General features: G+C 47.5%; 1 protein-coding gene across 1 annotated transcript in view; it reads right to left on the bottom strand.

The window, feature by feature from the left end:
* UTP6 (UTP6 small subunit processome component) overlaps positions 1–19,389 on the bottom strand; it is a 369,699-nt gene that overhangs the window by 238,713 nt on the left and 111,597 nt on the right. Inside the window, exon 9 of the mRNA XM_069199997.1 lies at positions 4,352–4,433. Coding sequence (XP_069056098.1) covers positions 4,352–4,433 — 82 coding nt within the window. The remainder of the gene's footprint in view (positions 1–4,351; positions 4,434–19,389) is intronic.

The raw sequence follows: 19,389 nt of genomic DNA, 5'->3' as shown, positions 1-19,389 counted from the left end.
CTTGAGGTCCAGCCGAAAACGTAATGACCACGTTTCCTACTTGAATCCAATTTACAATTGCAAGGGGGATATTGCCAAGACCCGATTACGGTCTAATTCCAACCTTTAAAGAGCATAGGAGAAGTTCTTACAAAGGGAGTACTTGACATTATTATTATCCAGAAAGATTTCTTTCCTTAGCACAAACCTTATAGTATTTTCTTCGCTCCTTATAAGCGAAGCGGGCCAACGTATGACCTCTGCTAATCCCTGGACATACAAACTTCTTAGACCCATTTCCAGTCTTAAGGCTGCCACAGATACTACTGTGTTAACAGACAAATGTTTTCTAAGCATTTTACCTTCCAACTGATTCAAGAACCCCCATTTCGGGGTATCAAGAAATTTCAAGCCATAGAGAAGGGACGCAGGAATTTTAGCTCAATATACTGATAAAACGTATGAAAAATGCCTTCTTCCTTTAGCTATATAGGGCCTCTAGACCTCTTGCCTGACAATCAGCTTTTGATTTATAAGAGGAAATATGAGCTGCATCACTAAGATTCCCGCAAACTATTTCCTCTAAAAAGGGATAGGATTTCACAATTTCCAGTTTTTGCTTTCCTAATGACAAATGGAAGTTAGGAAATGTCATCTTTTTATTCCCATGAAAGCAGAGATACTTTCTTTTTGAGGCATTAATCTTTAAAAAGTGGGACTCAGAATTTTGACAGAGACTAGAGACGACTCTGTAGACCTTTAGGCATTAAGTCGAAGATTATAATATCATCAGCATATAACAAACAGAATGCCCACCTATTTGCAGGGGAAAGCCCTTGCTCTGAGATAGGAAAAAGGGAAAATCTGAGATATATATAGGGAAAAAGCAAGGGCACCAATAGACATCCGTGCTTTAGTCCATTCAGAGTGGATATCTTTTGGGATAAGCCTTTATCACCCCCCAGGAGAATTTTACACTAAGTAGTGCAATGAAGTGCTATTACTAACTATGAGAAACGAAGGCATCCCCAGACTGGCCAACTTTCTCCATTAACTCTGTCCACTTATTAAATGCAGTTAAAAAGTCAATGAAAGCGGCATAAACCACTCCACCTCTTAGTTTCACATATTTTTCAGTAATAACTTGTAGCGCTGCAATATTATCCAGGGTACTATGATTGCGCCTAAACCCGATTTCTCCAGGGGAATACTGTTATTCTTCTCTGTCCAGGTGGTAAGTCTGGAAAGCAGACATTTAGTAAAGATTTTTCCAACTGCTTCCAAAAGGGCAATCTGCTGGTAGTTGGCAAGACAATTAAGATCGCCCTTTTTGTATGAAGGTACTATAATACTACCAACACAGGAGAGGGAATGCTTCTGAAGAGAAAGCACTTTCTGAAGACCACATATAAGATCTTACTCCAAGAGCAGATATCTTGTTTTATTACAGAAATGGGAAGTTCATCAGGAAACATTGCGGCAGAAAGATGCATAGAACGAATGGCCAGTTCTTGCATGGAACGAATGGCCAGTTCTATCTCCTTTACTGAGGGAGAGGTGAAAGTGTGTCCCATTACTTTTGGGAAACCGAAACTGTTCTACCCCATTTGAAGCATTTAGGGAGGCAATAAATTCAGACCAGCGGGCTTCTGCTATGGCAACAGGGGACAATCTAACTCTAGACCCACAGCCTTCACCCACCAGTGCCCAAAAATGCCTGGCCTGACCCTTTGCTGCTGCTTTCCTAAGGTGGATCCAAAGCCTATCCCCAGATTCTCTTGGGAGGCGGTCCTTCAAACGCCTCTTTCTCCTTTTTAACAAAGCCACCCTGGAATTCCTTTCAACTGAATAGACTAAATACTGGGTCCTGAACAGGTTATTTATTTCTCTGTTTAAGTCAAGTAATGGGACAGGGATCATTCTCCGGTAGTTTTTTGAAGCTCCTGAAGAAGAGTTGTTTAACAGCTGATGCATGAATTTAGAAGAAATTTGCAATTCATTCCCCTCCCAATTAACTAGGTCAGCAACCACAGTTACCAACATCTCCGATACAACTACAACCCTTTTGAGATCCCAATGTGACCTCCCTGTCTTTGTATCAAAGATCGGAATTAACTCACTCAGCTCCCAGGACCCTGTCAGTGGCAAGATCAGTTCTAATGTAAAAAGAAGCAGGTTATGGTCAATGAGAGGGGTGTTTATGATCTTAAAATCATCCGGTGGGCAAAACGTGGAATAACCAAGCACCAAAAAGCCTAAAACTGCCCTTTCCCTAGAAGAAATTAGTGTAAAGGAAGCAGGAGAATCAGAGGGAGACCTTCCATTAGCTATAATGCAATCATTTTTTTAAAGAAGGCTAAGGAGGTTTTTCCCTTTTTTATTTGTTCTTATTGAGCGGGGTAAGAAGCAGGCTGGAATTCACAGTGCGGCCTTTCTCTCAGCTTCTCGCTCTTGACATAGGGCATGGTTGGATATCTTGCAGTTTAGATCTCCCACTAATACTATAAATGGGGGGGAACTCGCGATCTAATGCGTTCTCTATATAGGCAAAATCCTTCTGTAACAAGGAAACATAGGCTGCTTTAGGAGGAACATAAACATCAACAAGTAACAACGGGTGTAGGAAAATGGCTCCCTGTTGCAGTTACCCCCCACTTTTTGCCTGATATTGATACTGACTTGACTGAGAAGTGTGCTGGGACCCTGCTAACTAGGCCCTAGCACCAGTGTTCTTTCACTTAAAAATGTACCATTGTTCCGCAATTGGCAAATCCCTGGCACACAGATAAGTCCCTTGTAAAAGGTACCAGTGGTACCAAGGGACCTGTGACCAGGGAAGGTCCGTAAGCGCTTCAGCAACTGTTGTGCCACCCTAAGGGACCCCTCACCTAACACATGCACACTGCCATTGTAGATTGTGTGTGTTGGTGGGGAGAAAAATGCAAAGTCGACATGGCATCCTTCCTCAGGATGCCATGCACACAAAATGCTGCCTAGGTAAGTCGCCCCTCTAGCAGTCCTTACAGCCCTAAGGCAGGGTGCACTATACCACAAATGAGGGCATAGATGCATGAGCAATATGCCACTACAGTGTCTAAGTCTATTCTTAGACATTGTAAGTACAGTGTGGCCATATTAAGTATATGGTCTGGGAGTTTGTCAAAACGAACTCCACAGCTCCATAATGGCTACACTGAATACTGGGAGGTTTGGTATCAGAATAATAAACCCACTCTGATGCCAGTGTTGGATTTATTACAAAATGCACACAGAGGGCATCATAAAAGATGCCTCCTGTATTTTACCCAATCCTTCAGTGCAGGACTGACTGGTCTGTGCCAGCTTGCCACTGAGAAGAGTTTCGGCACCCCTGGGGTGAGAGCCTTTGCGCTCTCGGAGGTCAGAAACAAAGCCTGCACTGGGTGGAGGTGCTTCTCACCTCCCCCAGCAGGTACTGTAACACCTGGCGGTGAGCCTCAAAGGCTCATGCCTTTTGTTACAGCACCCCAGGGCCCCTAAACTCTGAGCCATAATCAACAGCTCATTCGCAACCTCCACCTTCCCTGACCTCTGGAAACACACGGAAGTTACTGCGCTCCTAAAAAAAAAACAAAGCCAACCCAGACGACCTCTCCAACTACCGCCCCATCTCCCTCCTCCCTTTCCCAGCAAAGGTCACGGAAAAACTAGTCAACTCCCGCACACTGAATCGCGTATATACCCATGTCTTTCTTTTTGTAATTATTCGCGACATAAACTGTAGTGGAATACATATTTCAATAACAGCTTCACTATGTGCTTTCAAAAATAATCTGGTTTCTAATGAAAAATGTACCTCTTGGCAGCTTAAGCAGTGACGCCCAGTCCAACCATAACACCAACTGACAACACCCGCTAAACTGAATTAAAATATTTAGATTTTATCAAATGTTCTGAAACAAAACTATTCTGGCTAAACATATTTACTTAAGTTCATGCTTGAGATGAGGGGACAGATGTGATGCAGGTTCATTACAGCAGAGGTGAAAAGCACTTAAGCTGTCCTTTCCTCTATGACACTGCTAGTTTGTCACTGCAATGTCCTTTTTTATTTGTGTTTTACCGAACTAAGCATAAACAAGTAAAACGTTATCAATTCTCCATCATGGATATATTCATTAAATTCACATGTTTGCAAATATTCATTTGTACATGAAGATTATTGAAGATACCATAATGGAGAAAAGGGTTTTTGGAGAACATGTTCAGTATAATCACAAACAAATATATAAACTGAAAGAGGTCAAGAGATAATTTATGTATACGCACCATATCAAAATGCAAAAACATTTTTTTTTTTTTAAAGGTAAGACTCCAGGGAAAGATACTGTACCTTTAATTTTCTGAATAGCATCTCTGTAGATTATACGGGCCAATTCACAATTAAGGATCTCTTCTGAATATTCTAGCTCACCCTGAAACAAATAATGAAAATAAAAGATAGATATCAAGAATTTACTGTTTAGTATCTCAGAATAACTGTAAAGACAGTAGTAAAAATCAGTGACAAAGTCAATAGTTTTGGCTGTTGTATATTGAGAAGATCTTATTAATATACAATAAGGTAGAACATTTTCCCTTCTGTAGGGTCACCCTGGATTTTTGACCTTTTGCTGGACCCTGAATTTGTGCTGGCTGTCGAACTCTGTGCTAACAAGTGATAAAGTGCCTGCGCTCACCCTTTGAACATGGTCAAATTGGCATACCCCAAATTGGCATAATGAACTTACTTATAAGTCCCTAGTATATGGTACAAAGGGCACCCAGGGCCGGTAAGTTAAATGTGACTAGTGGACTGTAGCATCCATTGCGACACTAGGTGAAATAAAATAGTTTCCCAGGATCACACAATTTAGTCAAGCGATGAAGCCAAGATTCATCTTCTGGTTATACATTTTGCAATTCAGCCACAGACTAGGCATATATATCTATCTCCCTGTTTCACAGCAAATGTTAATGCTATCTCTTTCATTCTTGGTGCATTAAGTTACAGTAATGGTGAAAGGGGACATTCTATCTAGTTCCCCTCAGCACGATTAGCAGCAGAGATGAGCTCCCAAATTGACTTAAGTGCTTGCTGCGGGTGTGTTTGCATCCAGCTAAAACCCATTTGTGAAATTTAGAACCAACACCAAAAAAGTCTCCAGGATTCAGTCCAAGAATTGACAATTGACTTGACCAAACACCTTTTCAATATTCAGAGATTACAAGGCGTTCTTCTGCCTCTTGTGGATACTCTCCCTCATATGCAGTGTCATTTTTGCAAGATCTCCACAGCGTCTCCCAGTTAAAATATTCTGATTATTCTGAACCAATCAGTCCCAAAGAATTAGTCCTGCCTGGTTATTAGAATCCCTTTAAGAGTTTGGAATTGATATTCAAAAGCTTATGCAAGAGCTATTGGCTCTATCGGAAATGTGTCTTAGCCATATTGTTCAGCAGTGTGGCTGGGGTTCAACATGGCAAAAAAAGTTAGCAGGGTGGGGTAGACTGGCGTAGAGTGGAGTAGGGTAAAAAAAATTAAAAAAAATTAAAAAAAAGTGTAGTGGACTAGGTGGGGAAAAAAATGGGGTGTACTGGTGTGGAATGAGATCAATTGGAATGGGGGTGTTGGGTGATTAGGGTGGTAGATTGGAGTGGGGTTAATAGAACTGGGGTAGATTGGGGTGGAGTGGGGTATACGCAGTGGACTGGGATAGAGTGGAGTAGACTGGGGTAGAATGCAGTGGAGTAGGTGGATCAAGGTATATTGGGGTAGGGTAGAGTGGAGTGGGATATATTGGGTAGACTGGAGTGGAGATGTGTAGACTGGAGTGGAATGGGGTAGATTGTGTGGATTATAGTAGGGTAGGATGGTCTGAAGTAGGGTGGATTGGGGCAGTTTTGGAGTGGAGTAGACTCGAGTGGGGTAGAGTGTGTGGATTACTGTAGGGTAGACAAGTGTGGAGTGGTGTAGATTGAGGTAGTTTGGAGTGGAGTAAATTGGGGTGGACTGGACTGGGGTAGACTGGAGTGGTGTGGGATGGGATGGGGTAAAATGGAGTGGGGTGGAAGGGGGTACAGTTATAAATTGAGTGGAGTATATTGGGATAGATTGGAGTGGGGTGGATCGGAGTGGAGTAGTGGATTGGGGTATATTAAAGTGGGGAATATTGGAGGGGGGTGGGGTAGATTGGGGAAGAGTCAAGTGCAGTAGATTGGGGTAGACTGGAGCAAAGTGCCACAGACTGGAGTAGTGAGGAGCAGGTTAGAATGGAGAGAGGTAGATTAAGGTGGAGTGGAGTAAAGTGAAGTAGGGTAAATTGGAGTGGGATAGATTTGCAGACTGGCATAATGTGGGGTGGGGTATATTGGGGTGAGGTTGTTTGGAGTGGGGTAGATTGGAGTGGAGTTGGATAAAGTGGTGTGGGACGGATTGGATGGGGTAGATTGGTGTAGGGTAGTTTGGGGTGCAGTGGGGTGAATTGGGGTGGAGTGGGTTAGACTGAAGTGGGGTAAATCTGAATGCCCAGTGATAGTATGGAGTGAAGTGGAGTGAGGTAGATTGGGTAGAGTAGAATGGAGAGTGGTAGATTGGGGTAAAGTAAAGTGGGGTAGATTGGGTGGACTGGAGTGGGTAAACAGGAATGGGGTAGATTAGGGTATAGTGGAGCAGGGACATTTGGGTAGATTACAGTAGTGTAGATTAGACAGAAGTGAGGTAGACTGAAATGGGGTGAAGTAAAGTGGGGTGGGGGAGACCGAAGTGGGGAGGGTAGAGTGGGGTGGAGTGGGGTAGCGGGTTGAGTGGAGTAGACTGGAGTGAAGTAGATAGGGATAGAATGGAGAGGAGTAGATTGGGGAGAGATAGATTGAGGCAGGGTAGATTACGGGTAGGTTGGAGTGGGGTAGATTGGGGAGGGATAGATTGAGGAGTGGTAGATTAGGGAGGAGTGGGGTGTCAAACTGGGTGGAGTAGGGTAGATTGGAGTGGAATGGGGTACACTGCAGTGGAGTGAGATGGACTGGACTGGGGTAGAGTGGGTTGTGGTAGATTGCGGTGGGGTGAAGCCGGATAGAGTGGGGGTAGACTGGAGTGGAGTAGAGTAGACCGAGTTAGATTGGAGTTGGGGTACATTGGGGAGGGGTAGACTGCAGTAGGGTAGATTGGGTTGGGGTGGAGTGGAGTGGGACAGATTGGAGTGGGATGGGGTAGATTTTGGTAGAGTGGGGTAGATTGGACCAGAGTGGAGAGGGGTAGATTGGACTGTAGTGGAGTGGGGTAGACTAGGTGGATTAGAGTCTGGCAGATTGGAGAGGGATAGACAGAGGTAGAGTGGATAAGAATAGAGTTTGGTGGAGTTGGGAAGATTGGAGTGAGGTAGATTGAAGAGGGATGATTCAAGAGGGTAGATTGTAGAGGGGTGGATTGCAGTGGGGTAAAATGGGGTGGAGTAGATAGGGGTAGACTGGAGAGATGGGAAGAGATAGACTGAGGAAGGATAGATTAGAGTGGAGTAGATTGGGGAGGGATAGATTAGGGAGGAGTGGGGTGGGTAGACTGGATAGGTTTGGATTGGTGTGGAGTGTGGTAGATTGGATCGAAGTATATTAGAGAGAAGTGGAGTAGATTTGGGTGGAGTATGGTACAGTCGAGTGGGTAGAGTGGAGTGACGTGAAGTGGGTAGATTGGGGTAGCTTGGAGTGAAGTAGATTGGGGTAAATCGGAGCAGGACCAATTGTAGTAGGGTAGATGGAATTGGGGTAGGTGGAATGCAGTAAACTGGGGTGGAGTAGAATGCAGAAGGATAGATCGGGATAGAGCGTAGTGGGATATACTTGGGTAGATTGGAGTGGTGTGGGATAGACTGGGGAAGAGGAGTGCAGTGGATTGGGTAGATTGGAGTGGAGTGGGGTAGATTGGAGGGGTGAAAAGTAGAATGGAGTGAAATGGGTATAATGTGGAGAGGTGGGTAGAGTGTACAGAGGTAGATTGGAGTGGGATAGTACGGAGTGGGGTAGATTGGAGTGGACTGTAGTGGAGTAGATCAGTGTAGGAAGGTGGCTCTGTATGTGCTATTTCAAAGTAAGGAATAGCATGCACAGAGTCCAAGGGTTCCCCTTAGAGGTAAGATAGTGGCAAAAAGAGATAATACTAATGCTCTATTTTGTGGTAGTGTGGTCGAGCAGTAGGCTTATCAAAGGAGTAGTGTTAAGCATTTGTTGTACATACACACAGGCAATAAATAAGGAACACACACTCAGAGACAAATCCAGGTCAATAGGTTTTGTTATAGAAAAATATATTTTCTTAGTTTATTTTAAGAACCACAGGTTCAAATTCTACATGTAATATCTCATTTGAAAGGTATTGCAGGTAAGTACTTTAGGAACTTTGAAGAATCACAGTAGCATATATACTTTTTACATAAAACACAATAAGCTGTTTTAAAAGTGGACACAGTGCAATTTCCACAGTTCCTGGGGGAGGTAAAGTATTGTTAGTTCTTGCAGGTAAGTAAACCACCTACGGGGTTCAAATTGGGGTCCAAGGTAGCCCACAGTTGGGGGTTCAGAGCAACCCCAAAGTCACCACACCAGCAGCTCAGGGCCGGTCAGGTGCAGAGTTCAAAGTGGTGCCCAAAACGCATAGGCTTCAATGGAGAGAAGGGGGTGCCCCGGTTCCAGTCTGCCAGCAGGTAAGTACCCGCGGCTTCGGAGGGCAGACCAGGGGGGTTTTGTAGGGCACCGGGGGGGACACAAGTCCACACAGAAAGTACACCCTCAGCAGCGCGGGGGCGGCCGGGTGCAGTGTGCAAACAAGCGTCGGGTTCGCAATAGGATTCAATTGGAGACCAAGGGGTCTCTTCAGCGGTGCAGGCAGGCAAGGGGGGGGCTCCTCGGGGTAGCCACCACCTGGGCAAGGGAGAGGGCCTCCTGGGGGTCACTCCTGCACTGAAGTTCCGATCCTTCAGGTGCTGGGGGCTGCGGGTGCAGGGTCTTTTCCAGCCGTCGGGATTTTAGAGTCAGGCAGTCGCGGTCAGGGGGAGCCTATTCCCTCTGCAGGTGTCACTGTGGGGGCTCAGGGGGGACAACTTTGGTTACTCACAGTCTCGGAGTCGCCGGAGGGTCCTCCCTGAGGTGTTGTTTCTCCACCAGTCGAGTCGGGGTCGCCGGGTGCAGTGTTGCAAGTCTCACGCTTCTTGCGGGGATTGCAGGGGTCTTTAAATCTGCTCCTCTGAAACAAAGTTGCAGTCTTTTTGGAGCAGGGCCGCTGTCCTCGGGAGTTTCTTGTTCGTCTTGAAGCAGGGCAGTCCTCTGAGGATTCAGAGGTCGGTGGTCCTGGAGAAAGCGTTGCTGGAGCAGGTTTCTTTAGAAGGCAGGAGACCGGCCGGTAGGACTGGGGCCAAAGCAGTTGGTGTCTTCTTTCTTCTTCTGCAGGGGTTTTTCAGCTCAGCAGTCTTCTTCTTCGGTAAGTTGCAGGAATCTAAATTCTTAGGTTCAGGGAAGCCCTTAAATACTAAATTTAAGGGCGTGTTTAGGTCTGGGGGGTTAGTAGCCAATGGCTACTAGCCCTGAGGGTGGGTACACCCTCTTTGTGCCTCCTCCCAAGGGTCACATTCCTATCCCTATTGGGGGAATCCTCCATCTGCAAGATGGAGGATTTCTAAAAGTTAGAGTCACTTCAGCTCAGGACACCTTAGGGGCTGTCCTGACTGGCCAGTGACTCCTCCTTGTTATTCTCATTATCTCCTCTGGCCTTGCCGCCAAAAGTGGGGCCGTGGCCAGAGGGGGCGGGCAACTCCACTAGCTGGAGTGCCCTGTGGTGCTGGAACAAAGGGGGTAAGCCTTTGACGCTCACCGCCAGGTGTTACAGCTCCTGCCTGGGGGAGGTGATCGCATCTCCACCCAGTGCAGGCTTTGTTACAGGCCACAGAGTAACAAAGGCACTTTCCCCATGTGGCCAGCAACATGTCTCGAGTGTGGCAGGCTGCTAGAACCAGTCAGCCTACACAGGTAGTTGGATTAGGTTTCAGGGGGCACCTCTAGGTGCCCTCTGGGGTGTATTTTACAATAAAATGTACACTGGCATCAGTGTGCATTTATTGTGCTGAGAAGTTTGATACCAAACTTCCCAGTTTTCAGTGTAGCCATTATGGTGCTGTGGAGTCCGTGTTTGACAGACTCCCAGACCATATACTCTTATGGCTACCCTGCACTTACAATGTCTAAGGTTTGGCTTGGACACTGTAGGGGCACAGTGCTCATGCACTGGTGCCCTCACCTATGGTATAGTGCACCCTGCCTTAGGGCTGTAAGGCCTACTAGAGGGGTGACTTATCTATACTGCATAGGCAGTGTGAGGTTGGCATGGCACCCTGAGGGGAGTGCCATGTCGACTTACTCGTTTTGTCCTCACCAGCACACACAAGCTGGCAAGCAGTGTGTCTGTGCTGAGTGAGGGGTCCCCAGGGTGGCATAAGATATGCTGCAGCCCTTAGAGACCTTCCCTGGCATCAGGGCCCTTGGTACCAGGGGTACCAGTTACAAGGGGCTTACCTGGATGCCAGGGTGTGCCAATTGTGGAATCAAAAGTACAGGTTAGGGAAAGAACACTGGTGCTGGGGCCTGGTTAGCAGGCCTCAGCACACTTTCAATTCAAAACATAGCATCAGCAAAGGCAAAAAGTCAGGGGGTAACCATGCCAAGGAGGCATTTCCTTACAATTAGGTTGGAGTGGGGTAGACTGGGTGGATTAGAGTAGGGTAGGTTGAAATGGAGTGGGTAGACTGGAGTGGGACAATTGGAGAAGGGTAGAGTGGTGTGGGGCTGAATTTCAGTGGAGTGGGTCAGACTGGAGTGGGGTAGTTTGGGGTGAAGTACATTGCGGTGAGTAGGAACCGGGTTGAGTGGGGTAGATTGGAGTGGGGTATATTGAGGAGGGGTAGACTGCAGTAGGGTAGATTGGGTTGCAGTGGGGTGGAGTGGGTTACAGTGGTGTGAGGTAGATTGAACTGGAGTAGAGTGGGGTAGACTGGGTGGATTGGAGTGCAGTAGATTGGAGTGGGTAGACTGTGGCAGATTAGAGTGGGGTAGATCAGAGTATATAAACTTCGTACTTGTATAGCGCACTACTCACCCGTTAGGGTCTCAAGGCACTGTACGCATACCGCTGTGGAACCCCTACTGGCTTTTTCCCTGTGAGGTGCCCAGTCCTGGGCAACCTCCAAGGTGAAGCCAGGCATCCCAGCGCTGTTGGGGCCGTTGTGGAGATTAAGCAAGCTATTGCCCAGAGTTACAGAGTGGGACCCATGAATTATATTAGGCACCAATGCGAGAATTATCAGGTCCGAGGAAATTGAGCCAAAGACCCGCCGAGGCGGGAATTGAACCCTGGTCCCGGGCCAGATTTCTGCATCAGTGTCTGCCGCTCTAACCATTGAGCCACACTTCTCCACTATATGGAGTTGGTCGGATTGCGGTGGAGTCTGGAGTGGAGTAAACTGGACTGGGATAGATTGGAGTAGAGTCGAGTGGGGTAGACAAGAGCAGAGTCTGGTAGATTGGAGTGGGTGGTTTTGGGGTATATTGGAGTGGGTGAATTGTGGTAGATTGGAAGGGGGGATTGGGGTGGAGTGGGGTAGACTACAGCAGAGTGGGGTATATTTGAGTGGAGTGGGCCAGATTGCAGCGTACTGGGCTTGGAGTGGGCTAGATAGTAATGAAGTGGGGTAGATTGGAGTTTAGTGGTGTGTATTGGGGTAAACTGGTTTAGAGGGGTAGATTGAAGTGAGGTAGATTGGAGTGGTGTGGGGTAGAGTAGGGTGGGGTAAACTAGGTGGAGTTCAGTAGATTGGAGTGAAATAGAATGGGGGTAGAGTGGAGTGGGGTATACTCGCAAGGACTGGAGTGGGATAGATTGGAGTGGGTAGAGTGGAGTAAGTGGTGTGGAATTTTGTAGAGTGGAGTGGTGTGGCACAGGGTGGAAGGGCATATAGAGTGGAGTGGCGTAGTGTGGAGTATGCATGGTGTGGTAGCGCACTGCCATTACAGACAACACATTTTCTATTGATATGACCATTGTATTTGCACCTAAAACCAGTTTTACTGAACACAAAGGATAGTGTGTGCAAATGTCATCACTTAGCGTATTCTGTGTTTTGATCGCATTCAAGCACTTGTTTCCACCACACTTCAGAATTAATAAAAAGCAATGTGCTTAATGTACACTAATTCTGATATATTCTGAAATATCAGCACAGTCCATTTTTTTGTTGTGTGCTGCACCCTCTCCTATTACATGGGTACTTAGTGGGATTGTCATTTGTAACATAAATTCGCTAATGCTTAAGTCCGAGAAATAAAGATATAAACATCACCCTCCCTAGAAGAGAGAGAGTCTGACATCTGACCTCCGTCTCTGAAAGCACAGGAAATGTAACAAGATAAGAACACTATTTAAATGTCTGTTTACAAAAAGCGAGTTTGTGGAAGAATACAGTAACCAAAATTTGGGACTAACTCAAACTAGACAGTCAAAAGCAAAGCCTGCAAACGGAAAGCCAGAAAATGTGAGTTACAAACCACAAAGGCAATTGTAACAAATGGGAGGAATACATTCCTAGGGCAGCTTTCTCAGTGTCCCCAAGATGTTTTTAGCAAACAAGATAGCTTGGCTATTGGTAGGCTTTAACCTACCAAGGACAAAAAGGACTGCATTGAGTGGGGTTCTTGCCTGGCTTATGTATGACTGCCATCATGGCTTCGGTCATGAAAATTACTGTGAAAAGAGTGGAGTAATTGTGCCAAACTAGGGGCAAGCGCTGCGCAGAAGGTTCTACAGATAAGTGATAACTGACTCAACATAAGTTTAGTTATGCCCAAAATCACCTCCTTCATTTTAATAGATTGATCCAATTGTTCTTCCTGTGTAGTGCAGGAGAGAATTGTCTGTGCTCACAAGTGATCCAAATACAGATTTATATGAGGTGGGGGATGCCTGTTCTGCCTGATATTCTCTACTGTAGAAGGTACTGAAGGCTTTGGCGATTTCAGTATCAATCCTTTTTAACAGTCAATCTACAGCTGTAGGAAGTTGGCTCTGTATGTGCTATTTCAAAGTAAGGAATAGCATGCACAGAGTCCAAGGGTTCCCCTTAGAGGTAAAATAGTGGTAAAAGAGATAATACTAATGCTCTATTTTGTGGTAGTGTGGTCGAGCAGTAGGCTTATCCAAGGAGTAGTGTTAAGCATTTGTTGTACATACACACAGACAATAAATGAGGTACACACACTCAGAGACAAATCCCGCCAATAGGTTTTTATATAGAAAAATATCTTTTCTTAGTTTATTTTAAGAACCATAGGTTCAAATTCTACATGTAATATCTCATTCGAAAGGTATTGCAGGTAAGTACTTTAGGAACTTCAAATCATCAAAATTGCATGTATACTTTTCAAGTTATTCACAAATAGCTGTTTTAAAAGTGGACACTTAGTGCAATTTTCACAGTTCTTGGGGGAGGTAAGTTTTTGTTAGTTTTACCAGGTAAGTAGGACACTTACAGGGTTCAGTTCTTGGTCCAAGGTAGCCCACCGTTGGGGGTTCAGAGCAACCCCAAAGTCACCACACCAGCAGCTCAGGGCCGGTCAGGTGCAGAGTTCAAAGTGGTGCCCAAAACACATAGGCTAGAATGGAGAGGAGGGGGTGCCCCGGTTCCGGTCTGCTTGCAGGTAAGTACCCGCGTCTTCGGAGGGCAGACCAGGGGGGTTTTGTAGGGCACCGCGGGGGACACAAGTCCACACAGAAATTTCACCCTCAGCAGCGCGGGGGCGGCCGGGTGCAGTGTAGAAACAAGCGTCGGGTTTGTAATGTTAGTCTATGAGAGATCTCGGGATCTCTTCAGCGCTGCAGGCAGGCAAGGGGGGGATTCCTCGGGGAAACCTCCACTTGGGCAAGGGAGAGGGACTCCTGGGGGTCACTTCTCCAGTGAAAGTCCGGTCCTTCAGGTCCTGGGGGCTGCGGGTGCAGGGTCTCTCCCAGGCGTCGGGACTTTAGGTTCAAAGAGTCGCGGTCAGGGGAAGCCTCGGGATTCCCTCTGCAGGCGGCGCTGTGGGGGCTCAGGGGGGACAGGTTTTGGTACTCACAGTATCAGAGTAGTCCTGGGGTCCCTCCTGAGGTGTTGGATCGCCACCAGCCGAGTCGGGGTCGCCGGGTGCAGTGTTGCAAGTCTCACGCTTCTTGCGGGGAGCTTGCAGGGTTCTTTAAAGTTGCTGGAAACAAAGTTGCAGCTTTTCTTGGAGCAGGTCCGCTGTCCTCGGGAGTTTCTTGTCTTTTCGAAGCAGGGGCAGTCCTCAGAGGATGTCGAGGTCGCTGGTCCCTTTGGAAGGCGTCGCTGGAGCAGGATCTTTGGAAGGCAGGAGACAGGCCGGTGAGTTTCTGGAGCCAAGGCAGTTGTCGTCTTCTGGTCTTCCGCTGCAGGGGTTTTCAGCTGGGCAGTCCTTCTTCTTGTAGTTGCAGGAATCTGATTTTCTAGGGTTCAGGGTAGCCCTTAAATACTAAATTTAAGGGCGTGTTTAGGTCTGGGGGGTTAGTAGCCAATGGCTACTAGCCCTGAGGGTGGGTACACCCTCTTTGTGCCTCCTCCCAAGGGGAGGGGGTCACAATCCTAACCCTATTGGGGGAATCCTCCATCTGCAAGATGGAGGATTTCTAAAAGTTAGAGTCACTTCAGCTCAGGACACCTTAGGGGCTGTCCGGACTGGCCAGTGACTCCTCCTTGTTTTTCTCATTATTTTCTCCGGCCTTGCCGCCAAAAGTGGGGCCTGGCCGGAGGGGGCGGGCAACTCCACTAGCTGGAGTGTCCTGCTGGGTTGGCACAAAGGAGGTGAGCCTTTGAGGCTCACCGCCAGGTGTGACAATTCCTGCCTGGGGGAGGTGTTAGCATCTCCACCCAGTGCAGGCTTTGTTACTGGCCTCAGAGTGACAAAGGCACTCTCCCCATGGGGCCAGCAACATGTCTCGGTTTGTGGCAGGCTGCTAAAACTAGTCAGCCTACACAGATAGTCGGTTAAGTTTCAGGGGGCACCTCTAAGGTGCCCTCTGGGGTGTATTTTACAATAAAATGTACACTGGCATCAGTGTGCATTTATTGTGCTGAGAAGTTTGATACCAAACTTCCCAGTTTTCAGTGTAGCCATTATGGTGCTGTGGAGTTCGTGTTTGACAAACTCCCAGACCATATACTCTTATGGCTACCCTGCACTTACAATGTCTAAGGTTTTGTTTAGACACTGTAGGGGTACCATGCTCATGCACTGGTACCCTCACCTATGGTATAGTGCACCCTGCCTTAGGGCTGTAAGGCCTGCTAGAGGGGTGTCTTACCTATACTGCATAGGCAGTGAGAGGCTGGCATGGCACCCTGAGGGGAGTGCCATGTCGACTTACTCGTTTTGTCCTCACTAGCACACACAAGCTGGCAAGCAGGGTGTCTGTGCTGAGTGAGAGGTCTCCAGGGTGGCATAAGACATGCTGCAGCCCTTAGAGACCTTCCTTGGCATCAGGGCCCTTGGTACTAGAAGTACCAGTTACAAGGGACTTATCTGGATGCCAGGGTCTGCCAATTGTGGATACAAAAGTACAGGTTAGGGAAAGAACACTGGTGCTGGGGCCTGGTTAGCAGGCCTCAGCACACTTTCAATTGTAAACATAGCATCAGCAAAGGCAAAAAGTCAGGGGGCAACCATGCCAAGGAGGCATTTCCTTACACAACCCCCCCCCAAACGAAAGAGGATGAGACTAACCTTTCCCAAGAGAGTCTTCATTTTCTAAGTGGAAGAACCTGGAAAGGCCATCTGCATTGGCATGGGCAGTCCCAGGTCTGTGTTCCACTATAAAGTCCATTCCCTGTAGGGAGATGGACCACCTCAACAGTTTAGGATTTTCACCTTTCATTTGCATCAGCCATTTGAGAGGTCTGTGGTCCGTTTGAACTAGGAAGTGAGTCCCAAAGAGGTATGGTCTCAGCTTCTTCAGGGACCAAACCACAGCAAAGGCCTCCCTCTCAATGGCACTCCAACGCTGCTCCCTGGGGAGTAACCTCCTGCTAATGAAAGCAACAGGCTGGTCAAGGCCATCATCATTTGTTTGGGACAAAACTGCCCCTATCCCATGTTCAGAGGCATCAGTCTGCACAATGAACTGCTTAGAATAATCTGGAGCTTTGAGAACTGGTGCTGAGCACATTGCCTGTTTCAGGGTGTCAAAGGCCTGTTGGCATTCCACAGTCCAGTTCACTTTCTTGGGCATTTTCTTGGAGGTGAGTTCAGTGAGGGCTGTCACAATGGATCCATATCCCTTCACAAACCTCCTGTAATACCCAGTCAAGCCAAGGAATGCCCTGACTTGAGTCTGGGTTTTTGGAGCTACCCAGTCCAGAATAGTCTGGATCTTGGGTTGGAGTGGCTGAACTTGGCCTCCACCTACAAGGTGGCCCAAGTAAACCACAGTTCCCTGCCCTATCTGGCATTTGGATGCCTTGATAGAGAGGCCTGCAGATTGCAGAGCCTTCAAAACCTTCTTCAGGTGGACCAGGTGATCCTGCCAGGTGGGGCTAAAGACAGCAATATCATCAAGATAAGCTGTGCTAAAGGACTCCAAGCCAGCAAGGACTTGATTCACCAACCTTTGGAAGGTGGCAGGGGCATTCTTTAAACCAAAGGGCATAACAGTAAACTGATAATGCCCATCAGGTGTGGAGAATGCTGTTTTCTCTTTTGCTCCAGGTGCCATTTTTATTTGCCAGTACCCTGCTGTCAAGTCAAAGGTACTTAAGAATTTGGCAGCACCTAATTTATCTATGAGCTCATCAGCTCTTGGAATTGGATGAGCATCTGTCTTGGTGACAGAATTGAGCCCTCTGTAGTCCACACAAAACCTCATCTCTTTCTTTCCATCTTTGGTGTGAGGTTTGGGGACTAAGACCACTGGGCTAGCCCAGGGGCTGTCAGAGCGCTCAATTACTCCCAATTCCAGCATCTTGTGGACTTCCACCTTGATGCTTTCCTTAACATGGTCAGATTGTCTAAAGATTTTGTTCTTGACAGGCATGCTGTCTCCTGTGTCCACATCATGGGTACACAGGTGTGTCTGACCAGGGGTTAAGGAGAAGAGTTCAGGAAACTGTTGTAGGACTCTCCTACAATCAGCTTGCTGTTGGCCAGAGAGGGTGTCTGAGTAGATCACTCCATCTACTGTGCCATCTTTTGGGTCTGATGACAGAAGATCAGGGAGAGGTTCACTCTCTGCCTCCTGATCCTCATCTGTTACCATCAACAGATTGACATCAGCCCTGTCGTGGAAGAGCTTAAGGCGGTTTACATGGATCACCCTCTTGGGGCTCCTGCTTGTGCCCAGGTCCACCAGGTAGGTGACCTGACTCTTCCTTTCTAGTACTGGGTAAGGGCCACTCCATTTGTCCTGGAGTGCCCTGGGAGCCACAGGCTCCAGAACCCAGACTTTCTGCCCTGGCTGGAACTCAACCAGTGCAGCCTTTTGGTCATACCAAAACTTCTGGAGCTGTTGGCTGGCCTCAAGGTTTTTGGTTGCCTTTTCCATGTACTCTGCCATTCTAGAGCGAAGGCCAAGTACATAGTCCACTATGTCCTGTTTAGGCTCATGGAGAGGTCTCTCCCAGCCTTCTTTAACAAGGGCAAGCGGTCCCCTTACAGGATGACCAAACAGAAGTTCAAAGGGTGAGAATCCTACTCCCTTCTGTGGCACCTCTCTGTAAGCGAAAAGCAGACATGGCAAGAGGACATCCCATCTCCTTTTGAGCTTTTCTGGGAGCCCCATGATCATGCCTTTTAATGTCTTGTTGAATCTCTCAACCAAGCCATTAGTTTGTGGATGGTATGGTGTAGTGAATTTATAAGTCACTCCACACTCATTCCACATGTGCTTTAGGTATGCTGACATGAAGTTGGTACCTCTGTCAGACACCACTTCCTTAGGGAAACCCACTCTGGTAAAGATACCAATGAGGGCCTTGGCTACTGCAGGGGCAGTAGTCGACCTAAGGGGAATAGCTTCAGGATACCTGGTAGCATGATCCACTACTACCAGGATATACATATTTCCTGAGGCTGTGGGAGGTTCTAGTGGACCAACTATGTCCACACCCACTCTTTCAAAGGGAACCCCCACCACTGGAAGTGGAATGAGGGGGGCCTTTGGATGCCTACCTGTCTTACCACTGGCTTGACAGGTGGGGCAGGAGAGGCAAAACTCCTTAACCATGTTGGACATATTGGGCCAGTAGAAGTGGTTGACTAACCTCTCCCACGTCTTGGTTTGTCCCAAATGTCCAGCAAGGGGAATGTCATGGGCCAATGTTAGGATGAACTTCCTGAACAGCTGAGGCACTACCACTCTCCTAGTGGCACCAGGTTTGGGGTCTCTGGCCTCAGTGTACAGGAGTCCATCCTCCCAATAGACCCTATGCGTTCCATTTTTCTTGCCTTTGGACTCTTCAGCAGCTTGCTGCCTAAGGCCTTCAAGAGAGGGACAGGTTTCTTGTCCCTTACACAGCTCCTCCCTTGAGGGTCCCCCTGGGCCTAAGAGCTCAACCTGATAAGGTTCAAGCTCCAAAGGCTCAGTTCCCTCAGAGGGCAGAACTTCTTCCTGAGAAGAGAGGTTCCCTTTCTTTTGCTGTGTTGCAGTTGGTTTCCCAACTGACTTTCCTGTTCTCTTGGTAGGCTGGGCCATTCTTCCAGACTCCAGCTCTACTTGTTCACCCTGTGCCTTGCACTGTGCTCTTGTTTTCACACACACCAGTTCAGGGATACCCAGCATTGCTGCATGGGTTTTTAGTTCTACCTCAGCCCATGCTGAGGACTCCAGGTCATTTCCAAGCAGACAGTCCACTGGGATATTTGAGGAGACCACCACCTGTTTCAGGCCATTGACCCCTCCCCATTCTAAAGTAACCATTGCCATGGGATGTACTTTTCTCTGATTGTCAGCGTTGGTGACTGTGTAAGTTTTTCCAGTCAGGTATTGGCCAGGGGAAACCAGTTTCTCTGTCACCATGGTGACACTGGCACCTGTATCCCTCAGGCCCTCTATTCTAGTCCCATTAATTAAGAGTTGCTGTCTGTATTTTTGCATGTTAGGCGGCCAGACAGCTAGTGTGGCTAAATCCACCCCACCCTCAGAAACTAGAGTAGCTTCAGTGTGGACCCTGATTTGCTCTGGGCACACTGTTGACCCCACTTGGAGACTAGCCATACCAGTGTTACCTGGATGGGAGTTTGGAGTGGAACCTTTCTTGGGACAGGCCTTGTGTAAGGAAATGCCTCCTTGGCATGGTTGCCCCCTGACTTTTTGCC

This window comes from Pleurodeles waltl, chromosome 7 (assembly GCF_031143425.1).
Source record: "Pleurodeles waltl isolate 20211129_DDA chromosome 7, aPleWal1.hap1.20221129, whole genome shotgun sequence".
NCBI lineage: Eukaryota > Metazoa > Chordata > Amphibia > Caudata > Salamandridae > Pleurodeles > Pleurodeles waltl.
Note: the sequence above shows the minus strand (reverse complement) of the source record. Positions and strands in the feature narration are given on the sequence as shown.